Source organism: Cyclopterus lumpus, chromosome 13, assembly GCF_009769545.1.
Source record: "Cyclopterus lumpus isolate fCycLum1 chromosome 13, fCycLum1.pri, whole genome shotgun sequence".
NCBI classification, from domain to species: Eukaryota; Metazoa; Chordata; class Actinopteri; order Perciformes; family Cyclopteridae; genus Cyclopterus; species Cyclopterus lumpus.
The window spans coordinates 20,043,400-20,057,235 of NC_046978.1; the positions used below are offsets into that span (position 1 = coordinate 20,043,400).

The 13,836-nt window shown below is 46.0% G+C and overlaps 1 protein-coding gene across 9 annotated transcripts; it reads right to left on the reverse strand.

Moving 5' to 3' along the window:
• Positions 1-387: 387 nt before the first annotated feature.
• On the reverse strand, positions 388-13,813 carry nlrx1 (NLR family member X1). Of its 9 annotated transcripts, none has more exons than XM_034547991.1 (12): positions 12,856-13,813; positions 11,762-11,809; positions 10,544-10,656; positions 10,024-10,414; positions 8,701-8,932; positions 6,844-8,011; positions 6,525-6,708; positions 6,351-6,446; positions 3,154-3,240; positions 2,526-2,777; positions 1,518-1,722; positions 388-1,439 (listed from the first exon to the last, which is right to left on the reverse strand). In XM_034547991.1, exons 2-12 carry the CDS (start codon positions 11,776-11,778, stop codon positions 1,287-1,289), a joined length of 2,898 nt encoding a protein of 965 aa, XP_034403882.1. In that variant the 5' UTR covers positions 11,779-11,809; positions 12,856-13,813; the 3' UTR covers positions 388-1,286. The 9 variants fall into 9 exon arrangements, with proteins under 9 accessions (XP_034403882.1, XP_034403880.1, XP_034403879.1 ...); XM_034547989.1 differs by having other exon boundaries at positions 10,024-10,417; XM_034547988.1 differs by having other exon boundaries at positions 6,525-8,011.
• Positions 13,814-13,836: the final 23 nt, after the last annotated feature.

Consider the following 13,836-nt stretch of genomic DNA (forward strand, 5'->3'; position numbering starts at 1 on the left):
GAATGTCTGGAAGACGTCAAGAAACCAAACTTCTTCTTGTCCAGAGATGTGACCTTGACCTTGTGACCTTGACCCCGGCACTCTGCAAAGTCTGAGTGTTTGAGGATTGTCTCTCTGACATCGGAGGGGTTACCCACAATGCATAGCGATGCCACGTTGAACGCGGGGTTACCCACAATGCATAGCGATGCCACGTTGAACGCGGGGTTACCCACAATGCATAGCGATGCCACGTTGAACGCGGGGTTACCCACAATGCATAGCGATGCCACGTTGAACGCGGGGTTACCCACAATGCATAGCGATGCCACGTTGAACGCGGGGTTACCCGTGGAAGACGGCGACTGGAATAATATATTAAGGCTTAAAGATAAAATCACATCAGAGGAATATTAAAGATTTATTCATGCAACATTTCTTTATTTGGACAACAAAATTATTTTTTCATCTCTGAAGAAAAACAAAAGAATATAAACCCACAATTGTTCATAACATGATATGATGTCATCACGGCCACATGTTATGATGTCATCACTGTCACATGTTATGATGTCATCACGGTCACATGTTATGATGTCATCACTGTCACATGTTATGATGTCATCACGGCCACATGTTATGATGTCATCACGGTCACATGTTATGATGTCATCACGGTCACATGTTATGATGTCATCACTGTCACATGTTATGATGTCATCACGGCCACATGCTATGATGTGATCACGGTCACATGTTATGATGTCATCACTGTCACATGTTATGATGTCATCACGGCCACATGTTATGATGTCATCACGGTCACATGTTATGATGTCATCACTGTCACATGTTATGATGTGTTCACGGTCACATGTTATGATGTCATCACGGTCACATGTTATGATGTCATCACTGTCACATGTTATGATGTCATCACGGTCACATGATATGTCGCAGTAAAGTGCTTTTGTTTGTTTGTTGGTATTTACAGTTAAGGCTTTTTCTTTTTTTTTGGGGGGGGGGATCTCATATCAATTTAAAGTTCAAAACTTAACTTTAATCATAAATAGTGAGATTTAACTTTAATTCAGGGTTACATCCCATAACCAGCACTCAAAACATGCAGATTTACAGTTTCCATTTGGAACTAAATTTGTTATCATTTCAAGGTATTTTCAGAGGAGCATTTATTTATTGCATTATTCTAAATATCCCTTTTTTCTTCGTTGACATTTCCGAAGCTAAAGTGCTAAAAACAAAGTGTCTGAATTAAGTCCCGCCTCTCTCTCCCCCCCGTCTGCAGCTCATTGGTTGACTCCCGACGACGGAGGCGGGTCGTCCTTCTCCAGCATCTTCAGCGTCTTCCGGACGCCCATCTCCACCCGTCGGAAGTGCATCCTCTTCCAGAGGCTCTGCTGCTGCTGCTGGCGGCCCCAGTCCAGATCCCTGAGGAACACCTGACCAACGGAAACACACATTATCCTCACATCTTCATCTTTTAATTCAAGTCATTTGCATGAGCCCAAAGAGAGGACCTTTAGCTGCTGTTGGACGCGCTGGCGGTCCCAGGACGAGGCGTTCTCCCGTATGACGGTGAGGATGGGGTGCCAGTCCTCGGAGATGTCGGCACCCTCGATGACGGAAGCCAGGACCTTGACCCGCCGGCCGCCTTGGCTCTCAGGAACGCCTCGGACGTACAGGGTCTGCTTCCCCACATCGCTGAGAGGGTTCAGATACAAGCTGCAAGACACGAGAACCAATGGATCACTTTAATACACACATTATGTGAGGGACGGCCCAAAACCCGGTTTATAGGTAGCCCCGCCCCTAAAGCGTCCCCTGCTTTATGGTCTGTCTGACTCTAAATGACCATAATTTACTAAATGAACATCATTCTGTATTGAAGAAGACTTGAAACTAGAGATTGAGACCAAAAACTAATGTTTACAATGTTTACTGAGGGAATACATCAAGAGAAGTAGAGTCATTTATATAGACTTCTATACAACCAGAGGAGTCGCCCCCTGGTGGTCAGGAGAGAGAATGCAGCTTTAACACATGAAGCATAGACTTCTATACAACCAGAGGAGTCGCCCCCTGGTGGTCAGGAGAGAGAATGCAGCTTTAACACATGAAGCATAGACTTCTATACAACCAGAGGAGTCGCCCCCTGGTGGTCAGGAGAGAGAATGCAGCTTTAACACATGAAGCATAGACTTCTATACAACCAGAAGAGTCGCCCCCTGGTGGTCAGGAGAGAGAATGCAGCTTTAACACATGAAGCATAGACTTCTATACAACCAGAGGAGTCACCCCCTGGTGGTCAGGAGAGAGAATGCAGCTTTAACACATGAAGCATAAACTTCTATACAACCAGAGGAGTCGCACCCTGGTGGTCAGGAGAGAGAATGCAGCTTTAACACATGAAGCATAGACTTCTATACAACCAGAGGAGTCGCCCCCTGGTGGTCAGGAGAGAGAATGCAGCTTTAACACATGAAGCATAGACTTCTATACAACCCTACGGATGCTCATCGTCTTACTGCACGGTGTGAATGCTGGGATGCTCCCTGCAGGCGTCCACCAAAGCCAGCGCAGCGTTGTCCCCGATGTTGTTGTAGGCCACGTTGAGCTCCAGGAGCCCCGTGTGCTGCCGGAGCCTCTCGGCCAGCTCCAGGGCCCCCCGGTCCCCCAGACCCGTGTGCATCAGGGACAGGTGCGTCAGGGATTGGTTCTCCGGCAAAGCCTCCAGCAGGGTGCAGGCTCCGGACTCCAGCAGCGGGTTGTCACACAGCCTGAGGAGCACATTGGACCAATGACACTGACTGAGCCGTACGCAAGAACCAGAACACACTGGTTCTGAGCAAATCATAATTCATCTCTAATAGCAGTTTTATGTTCATGTGAAAAGAACTGGATTTATTCTAGTTCATCACCAACACTACATTTGACATGATTACACCTGAACGCATCACGTTGACTATTGGTCATGTTGTGTTCACACAGTGCAGGAAAGGTCTGAAGGGACTTCTATGTCTTAGGATTTAAATGTTGTAATAACTGGAATGTTTTTAACTAACAGCTTTGTGACGTTTACATGTGGTCCGGAGTTTAACCCTGAAGTTAAAGCTCCGAGCTTCAGGTCCACGTGAATAGAAGGTGTGATCTTACTGTAGAGATCTAATCGAGCTCATGGGGTCGAGCAGCAGATCTCTCAGGAGGACGCAGGACTCAGGACCCAGGCTGTTATACTGCAGACTGAGGACAACAGAAACAGGCAGATGCAACAATCCCTACACACACACACACACACACACACACACACACATGCTAGACGAGCAAGGGAGTCACCCCAAGTCAAGAAAAATGCATTTAAAACCAGGACATGCACTTATTTATACTATATAATTATATAATCGTTCTATTTGTGCCTTAGTTACACGACTGGAATGTATTTTAAATAAAGCAGTATATATATATATATATATATATATATATATATATATATATACACACACACACACACACATTTCAGAGGCGGCCTTGAACGCCCGATTGTGAATGCAACAGATGACAGATCACCGCTTATGCATTTACTTTGTTCAACAAACACTGGTAACTTCTCTTAGTACTACAACATGTACAACATGTACAACATGTACAACATGTACAGCGTGTACAACGTGTACAACATGTACAGCGTGTACAACATGTACAACATGTACAACGTGTACAACATGTACAGCGTGTACAACATGTACAACATGTACAACATGTACAACATGTACAGCGTGTACAACATGTACAATATGTACAGCGTGTACAACATGTACAACATGTACAACGTGTACAACATGTACAGCGTGTACAACGTGTACAACATGTACAGCGTGTACAACATGTACAACATGTACAACGTGTACAACATGTACAGCGTGTACAACATGTACAACGTGTACAACATGTACAACGTGTACAACATGTACAACATGTACAACGTGTACAGCGTGTACAACGTGTACAACATGTACAACGTGTACAACATGTACAACATGTACAACATGTACAGCGTGTACAACATGTACAACATGTACAGCGTGTACAGCGTGTACAACATGTACAACATGTACAACATGTACAACATGTACAACATGTACAGCGTGTACAACATGTACAATATGTACAGCGTGTACAACATGTACAGCGTGTACAACATGTACAGCGTGTACAACGTGTACAACATGTACAACATGTACAACATGTACAGCGTGTACAGCGTGTACAACATGTACAACATGTACAACATGTACAGCGTGTACAACATGTACAATATGTACAGCGTGTACAACATGTACAACATGTACAGCGTGTACAACGTGTACAACATGTACAACATGTACAACATGTACAGCGTGTACAACATGTACAACATGTACAGCGTGTACAGCGTGTACAACATGTACAACATGTACAACATGTACAGCGTGTACAACATGTACAATATGTACAGCGTGTACAACATGTACAACATGTACAGCGTGTACAACGTGTACAACATGTACAACATGTACAACATGTACAGCGTGTACAACATGTACAACATGTACAACGTGTACAACATGTACAGCGTGTACAACATGTACAACGTGTACAACATGTACGTGTACAGCGTGTACAACATGTACAACATGTACAACGTGTACAACATGTACAGCGTGTACAACGTGTACAACATGTACAGCGTGTACAACATGTACAGCGTGTACAACATGTACAACATGTACAACGTGTACAACATGTACAGCGTGTACAACATGTACAACGTGTACAACATGTACAGCGTGTACAACATGTACAGCGTGTACAACGTGTACAACATGTACAACATGTACAACGTGTACAACATGTACAGCGTGTACAACATGTACAACATGTACAACGTGTACAACGTGTACAGCGTGTACAACATGTACAACATGTACAACGTGTACAACATGTACAGCGTGTACAACGTGTACAACATGTACAGCGTGTACAACATGTACAGCGTGTACAACATGTACAACATGTACAACGTGTACAACATGTACAGCGTGTACAACATGTACAGCGTGTACAACGTGTACAACATGTACAACATGTACAACGTGTACAACATGTACAGCGTGTACAACATGTACAACATGTACAACGTGTACAACGTGTACAACATGTACAACATGTACAGCGTGTACAACATGTACAACGTGTACAACGTGTACAACATGTACAACGTGTACAACATGTACAGCGTGTACAACATGTACAACATGTACAACGTGTACAACGTGTACAACATGTACAACATGTACAGCGTGTACAGCGTGTACAACATGTACAACGTGTACAACATGTACAGCGTGTACAACGTGTACAACATGTACAACGTGTACAACGTGTACAACATGTACAACATGTACAACGTGTACAACATGTACAGCATGTACAGCGTGTACAACATGTACAACATGTACAACATGTACAACGTGTACAACATGTACAGCGTGTACAACGTGTACAACATGTACAACATGTACAACATGTACAGCGTGTACAACATGTACAACGTGTACAACATGTACAACATGTACAACATGTACAGCGTGTACAACGTGTACAACATGTACAACGTGTACAACATGTACAACGTGTACAGCGTGTACATGTACAACATGTACAACATGTACAGCGTGTACAACGTGTACAACATGTACAACGTGTACAACGTGTACAATGTGTACAGCGTGTACAACATGTACAACATGTACAACGTGTACAACATGTACAACATGTACAACATGTACAGCGTGTACAACGTGTACAACATGTACAACATGTACAACGTGTACAGCGTGTACAACATGTACAACATGTACAACATGTACAGCATGTACAACATGTACAACATGTACAACGTGTACAACATGTACAACGTGTACAACGTGTACAACGTGTACAACGTGTACAACATGTACAACGTGTACAACGTGTACAACATGTACAACATGTACAACGTGTACAACGTGTACAACGTGTACAACGTGTACAACATGTACAACATGTACAACGTGTACAACATGTACAACGTGTACAACGTGTACAACATGTACAACGTGTACAACGTGTACAACATGTACAACATGTACAACATGTACAACGTGTACAACGTGTACAACATGTACAACGTGTACAACGTGTACAACATGTACAACGTGTACAACATGTACAACGTGTACAACATGTACAACGTGTACAGCGCACAGACACAAACATACACTTCCTGTGTTGCGCCCTGCGACCCAGAACAGAAGGTGGCGATTCAGTCTCACTTGAGGTTGTGCGTGTGCCTGAAGGCCGGCCACAGCAGCTGAAGCATGTCGTGAGTCAGGAGGCAGGAGGACAGGTTCATCTCCTCCAGGTGATAACTGCAGGAAGACACCTTCCGTCAGTATGAAGGACCACGCTCTCCCTCCTGAACATGTTCCAGAACATCCACACTCCACCTTGCAGGCGTGCACGAGAGCACAGAACTCAGAACGAAGCACTTGAGTGGCGTCATCCGGATGTTGGTGAGGTTGATGGTTCTGATGGAGGCCAGAACCTCTGCAGTCACTCTGGGGTTCTGGAACTCGTACAGAAGAACCAGCAGATCCATCAGCTCCTCTGGCGGCTGTGGCTTGCTGAGCTCTAGAATTAAAGAAGAGAAAAGAGACTTAAAAAAGGTATTCAAGATGTTTTGAGGTAACCAGAACTTACCGTGGGAAGAGTTCCTCACAGGTTTCAAGTTCTTCAAACATGAAAAACACAGCATGCACACAGTACCTCTGACGAGGTACTTCCTCAGGGCCTGTGTGATCTGGGCCACGGTGGTGCTCTGAATGCTGCACCCGAGTTGCTGGAGGAGGACACGGTTCCCATAATGCAACAGTCCACCCATAAAGATGGGGTAGAGCTCAAACGGCCGGCCCTCGCAGTACTGCTTTGGGTGCGGGCCGTGGACTCCCAGCAGGCTTTGCTCCACCTGGTCCAGGACGTCCTCGTTGTAGCTGTCCTCGGTGCGGAACATCTCGGCCGCCATGGTTCTGGCGATGCTGCCTTTGTTGCGACTGCTGATTTTCTCGAAGAGCTTCGGAAAAAGCTTCAGCAGGTTGAACACGGCAAATATTCGGAGGGGGATGAACTTTGAGAGGATGTTGACGAGAGCGTTGACGTCTTCGCTCGCCTGGCCGATGGCGGCGGACACCTGAGTGGTCAGCTTCTCCAGGGCCGATTTGTTCTCTCCCAGCACCACGTAGAGCGCCGCCAGGTACTCCTGCATGGCCGGGACGGCAAACACGTAGCGCCTCGCGTCGTGCTCGCCGTTCTCCGCCGGAAGACGCCTGCCGCCCTCGACGCTGGGAGCCAAGAAGAAGTCCAGCACGTCGGTGCGGAACATGGCCAGCTGCCGGAGCTCCTCGTCCGTCTTGGTCTTGCCTCCGATCCACTGCTCCAGCTCCTCCTCCGAGAACGACGTGCGTTTGTCGGTCACGCCGTCGAACGCGAGTTTCCCGAGCGTGCGGACCACGTACAGCATCAGGGAGCTGGGCTGGTTCTGGATGGGCACGTTGGTACCCGCTCCCGTGCCCAGCACCTCGCCTCCGAAGTTCAGCCGGAGGAAGCTGGTGTAAATGCCGGTCAGCGTGCGGATGGGCGCCTTGGCGTCGGTGAAATGGAGGAAGTGCAAGGTGGCGCACGTGAGCCAGCAGTAAGAGGGGAGGAAGCAGGCGGCGGCCAGCTGGCTCTCTCTCTGGAGGTTGAGGTACAGCAGCTCGATGAGGGCGTGCGCCTCGTGGCTCCGGGCCGACCCACCGCCCTGCTGCAGCAGGCGGCTGTTGAAGTAGGCGCGCTGGCGGTCCGGGTCGTTGAAGCCACAGATCTGAGCGTAGCGACTCACATACTTCTGGGGGACGCGGTCCAGGGCCGACAGTCTGGTGGTAACCAAGATGCTGGCCTGAGAAACACACAGCGGCCGACTGAGTCAGTAAATACACGCTTTTTGATCGTGCTTTAGCAAACTCCCATCCCCAAGAATAAAAGATTTTTCGCTATGAAAGCTGCACGGCATAATTTCAACCATCGTGAAGTCAATGTAAAGCTTTAAATCGTTATTGTTTTACTTTGAAATTGTCATTCAAATGAATAGGTAATAAAGGATTGTATTTTTATGTCATTATTTGCTTTAAATAAAATACATCTAGTCCTTCTTAGTGTTAATGAAGTGTAATAATGAGCTCAGAGCTGTTAAACAGCTCACAAGTCATCGCTAATATCTATTTAATATTCATGTGAAAACAACTGGATTTATTCTAGTTTATCACTAAAAACTACATTTAAAAGAAATTGAACGCATCGTTACAACTTTATAATTGAACTTCGCCCAATACAATTTTTTACTGAACGCACCATAATGTAACTGAACGGCACTGCGGTACGTTAGCCGTTAGTTCCGGTGCTGCTAACGGTACTAGCACCATCGATCACACCGAAACACTAAAAAGGGATCGATGACACAAAACATTAGTGCTGATCTCCTGATCGTATATCTTTACTGAATATCGTCAGTTAAAGGTTAAAGCTTACCAATGTAACTGTGCAGCATGGCAGAGTTCAGAGAACCGGGCATGGTGGACTGTGCCTTACCTCAGGCAGGAGGTATTTCCTCAACAGGTTGACCACCACCACACCTGGAGGCAGCGCCTCATCAGGATCACTGCAAAGCTCCGTGGCTCCAATTCTGAAATCCAGATTCATCTTCTCCATCCCGTTGAAGACAAAGAGCACTTCCTTGGCCTGGTCGCCCTCCCCACTCAACAAGGGGTGTTTTCTCAGGTGGCGGTACTTCCTGCTCACCAGGTCCCTTAAGGAAGCCACCCTACGAGGGAAGAAATGCATCACTTTGTGCACTTCACTAACATAATGTTCCAACAGCAGTGTGATGCAGCAGCAGTTTGTAAAGAAGGAAGGAAGGTAGGTAAGGTAGGTAAGTAAGTAGGTAAGGTAGAGTAGATAAGTTGGTAGGTAGGTAGGTAAGGTAGGTAGAGTAGATAAGTTGGTAGGTAGGTAGGTAAGTAGGTAAGGTAGATAGGTAGGTAAGTAGGTAGAGTAGATAAGTTGGTAGGTAGGTAGGTAAGGTAGGTAGAGTAGATAAGTTGGTAGGTAGGTAGGTAAGGTAGGTAGAGTAGATAAGTTGGTAGGTAGGTAAGGTAGGTAGAGTAGATAAGTTGGTAGGTAGGTAGGTAAGGTAGATAAGTAGGTAAGTAGGTAGAGTAGATAAGTTGGTAGGTAGGTAGGTAAGGTAGGTAGAGTAGATAAGTTAGTAGGTAGGTAGGTAAGGTAGATAAGTAGGTAAGTAGGTAAGGTAGGTAGAGTAGATAAGTTGGTAGGTAGGTAGGTAAGGTAGAGTAGAGTAGGTAAGTAATTAGGGTAGGTGGCGTAAAGAAGGTAAGTAGTTAGGTGGAATAGAGAAGGTAAGTACGTCAGTAGGGAAGGTGGAGTAGAGAAGGTAAGTAGCTAGGTAGGTGGAGTAAAGTAGCTAAGTAGGGTAGGTGGAGTAGAGAAGGTAGGTCAGTAGGGAAGGTGAAGTAGAGAAGGTAAGTAGGTAGGTCAGTCTGCAGCTCGTTCAGACTGCTCTGCAGGTAAGTGGCTCGATTGGTAGTTAGGATTCGTAGATAAGTAGGTTGAGTAGGTAGATTGGTCCAGTGCATAGGACTGACGGTGCGGTCGGTAGGTAGGTGTGGTAGTTCCAGTCTGTTCGTAGGGTTGGTAGGTTGGTTGGAAGGGTAGGTAGGTCGGTAGGTCTGCTGGTTGGTCAGTCTGTCGGCTGGTAGGTAGATGGGTCTTGTTGTTTGGCTCTCATTCTGAGGAAAATTACTAATATAACACAGTTCCAAATCAAAGATATCAAATAAATGTGACATAAGACAACAATGAAAAATGTCTCTGAGTAAGAGACGATCATCTTACTTTGACAGTTGGCCGAGGTCCTCACAAGAAAAAGGAACCAGCAACTTGAAGTGGGTCAGGGTTCTGCCAGCGCACCAATCCAGCACCAGCTTCCGGACCACTGTGCTCTTCCCGGTTCCCACGGCGCCGTACAGCAGCACGTTGAGCCCCCGGCCCTCAATCCAGGTGTCGGTGGGCTCAAACAGCTGTTCCACAGTAACAGAGGGGGTGGAGGGGGTCTGGGTCTGGAGAGGGGAACTGAGTACACCTGCCCTCTCCTCGGCCTCTCGTTCCAGGACCAGTGGATCCACATGCATGGTCTCTGGGCTGAAGTAACCTCCAAACTGTTTCTCCTCCTGAGGAAGGTGGCTGAACCACAGGAAGACCTTCTTCTTGTGGATCTCTAGGGGGTCTGCTGTAGGAGACAAAAAATGAGGTCGCACTTTTTTAGACTTTGTTGCAGTGCTGCAATAGACTTTATAAACTCTGTGTTAGACCTCTATTGTTGCATGTTCTAGCAAAACTTCAAAAGGTTGTGTACCTGGTTCTGAAGAGGAGGAGCAGAAGGTCCTGCAGTGAAAGCCAGAGGCCGTGTACAGAGAAACCTCCACCCTCCTCTTCCTCCTCCATGCTCCGAGCAGCTGACTCAGCTGTCTGCAAAAAAACAAACACAACACATCAAGTCAGAAAGGTTACTTCGTTCCCACAGTCAACAGTCCACGTTCCTCTCAACGTGGCTCTCAGACTGATCCCAGGTCTGCAGCACATGGTAGTTTATTACTAGGCGGTTTGCAGGTCGTAGCAGGTACACGACACACCTTCAAAGCATTGACCTTCTCTACAAGCACGCACAAGTAAGACTTGTTCAGCGCTGAGAACGGACACACGCGAGTTTACTCGCCCGACTATTTGTGGTTTATTCACTTCATTCACGCTGTAGAGGGGGCGTGGCTTATCTCCGTGGAAACAGTTATAACTTCCGCCATCCACCATGGAAGAAATAACCACTATTTCTGCTTTATACTTGTGGAAATCCCACAAACGTCGTAACATCAAACGCCCTCGTGTTTGTGTTCAGAACTTTAATATCATATATATTTATACATAACATCACCCACAGGCTCACACAGCTCGGTGACTTTCACCGACTACGTCTGGATGACTTCCTCTTCCAGCGCTACTAGAGGAGCAGCAGTTAGATTCACCAACACAACGTCAGTGATGACGGGTGGAGCCTGAACGCATCATGAGAACGTTATCATTTACCTTCAGCCAGTACTTGTGTTCACTGAGCGGAGCCTGAACACATCATGTGTTATCATTTACCTTCAGTCGATCATAATTCTTAGCGAGTAGAACTAGAAAGCCTCGTGCAGGTCAACCAAACCTCTGTGTACGTATCCTCATAACAACGGTTACATGAACACAGTCTCCCATTATAAACTTCCCTCTTCACAGGAAACGACTCACTCGGGTTCAGACAGCACACCTGTTTGGGTTAAAATAACCTGGAAGTGTCTGAACTGAAGAACGCTCGTCATCAAGTCATCTGGTGTAAATATAATCAGAGCATCAGACGCCGCCACACAGGAAACAAGTGACTTCCCTCCAACTGATGTGACGCAACATGAATAATGTTCATTTCCCAGAAGGCTCTTTCTTCCCTCTTAATACTTGTAGGAGTGGCCTATTACTCCTTCAGGTGTACCATCCCCTCATGGAGTTGTTGAATGCATCAGCAGACGGAACAATGCGGTACCTGTGCAGCGAGCTCATCCTCGGTCCTGCTGCCTCTGGAGGTCCGGTTCTGTAGAAACAGTGAGCGTATAAAGTGAGAAACACCATCTTCTCTTAAAGTGACAGTGAGGAACTGGTCTCAGTTTAGTCCTGGTCCTCTATATGACCTCAGTATAGTCCTGGTGCTCTATATGACCTCAGGTTAGTCCTGGTGCTCTATATGACCTCAGGTTAGTCCTGGTCCTCTATATGACCTCAGTCTAGTCCTGGTGCTCTATATGACCTCAGGTTAGTCCTGGTCCTCTATATGACCTCAGGTTAGTCCTGGTGCTCTATATGACCTCAGGTTAGTCCTGGTCCTCTATATGACCTCAGTCTAGTCCTGGTCCTCTATATGACCTCAGTCTAGTCCTGGTCCTCTATATGACCTCAGTCTAGTCCTGGTCCTCTATAGACCTCCATCAGTAAATAGACCCTGAGAGAGAAGATGGTCTGGTTCTATAGAGTTCTTCTTGAAGCTCCTCACCAGGTCGGATTCTGGTGAAACCAGATGACATCATGCAGGTTCACCAGAACCTCCTTCAATTCAGACTCCAGCAGAGACCAGTCCACCGTGGACAGACCGAGGGAAGGGGGACACGGGAGAACCAGGACCAGGTCTGAGAGAGGCAGACTGTCAGACCTGCCACTACCACTTTTGTCCACGGGGGGCGCCAAAAGCAAAACTACATTAAATGTACTACAAGGAACTTTCACTAAATTATATATAGTGAACAAGACCATTTGGATTACAAGTTACACTTCTCATTTTAAATTCATACTAGCAACTTCCATCAGAAATTAACTGGACACTGAGGATATATATTTTACATTTTTGTCCCTTTCTTTCCTGGAGCTCTGGACACAGTTATGGAGTTATAATTAAAATGGTACATGACGTCCCAACAACAGGGACACGCCTCTCCTCTCATGCAGCGTGCTGCTCCCTGCAGAAAGACGCGCGTGCCAATACATTAAATAAAAACTCACACGCAATGTCAGTCAGATGCGTCCCTGAACGTCTCCGTCCGCGCGGAGGCTGATAACTAACCATGGAACATAAATAAATGCACCCACCAACACGTGTCGTCGTCCTTGTCTCCCATTGGTCGCCGTTATCTTATCACTTATACTCTCTGTGCCAAAGAGTTCCGTAACCTGCCTGCGGAGGTTTAGAGCACCGGTTCAACTTCCGCCTTCCGAGCGTGAAGTTCAGTGGAAGATACCCGGATGTTGCCGCGGGGCCTGTGGAGCATGCGCACCAGAGTTTCCCTTTAGCCCCGCCCCCGGTGTTCTTGTTCTCGTTCAGCTCTCGCTCTGGATTCAGCCGTTACTGCATTTTTACATTATTATTATTATTATTATTATTATTATTTTAGGACCTATTCATTTAAATTAAGGCTGGTCAGGTGTTCATATTGCGACGTTTATTCACCTTTAAAAAAAAAGAAATCTGCTAAATTACAGCCGTCTTGTCTTTTGGGAGCGTCACGTGACTTACCCGAAAGTTGTAATTCCACCGTTTCGCCACTAGATATAATTTGCTTCAAAATAAAATTGTTAAAGACGAGAACTCTCAAAAGTTGTTTTATTTATTTGATAGCTTTAAGTTAATTTGAGATTACCCTGCTGTAATGTTTGCATTCCACTTATTATTATTTTGTATTTTTGTTTATGTTTTTTAATTCTTTCTTATTTGATATAACTTAATTGTGTGATTACTTATTTATTAATCTTGTTTTGATCTCGTTGATCTGTCCAAGCTGCTGCTGCTCTCCTGCAAATGTCCCCGTCGTGGGACTAATAGTAATTTTGGTGTATGATTTGATTGCAATCTTGCTCAATTTGATGCAGTATTTTTTGTTATAAATAAGTGCTCTTATTATTTCATACATCCTATGTTTTTTTCTGCTGTTAAAATTCCTTGTAAACCTACAGTATGTAGAAGTTTCTGTGTTTACATCGCTGGGGCCTTTTGCAGCAGCAGCAGCTGTGTCACCCCCAGCGCGCATGCGCCGCTGACGGCACGCGAGCGACAACAGCGGAGATTACCCGTAC

Coding starts and splice junctions, on each gene's coding strand:
- nlrx1 (XM_034547985.1), bottom strand. Junction 8,012..8,700: donor GGAAATACCTCCTGCCTGAG/GTAAGGCACAGT, acceptor TGTGTTTCTCAG/GCCAGCATCTTGGTTACCAC. Junction 2,778..3,153: donor AGCTCGATTAGATCTCTACA/GTAAGATCACAC, acceptor TGTGCTCCTCAG/GCTGTGTGACAACCCGCTGC.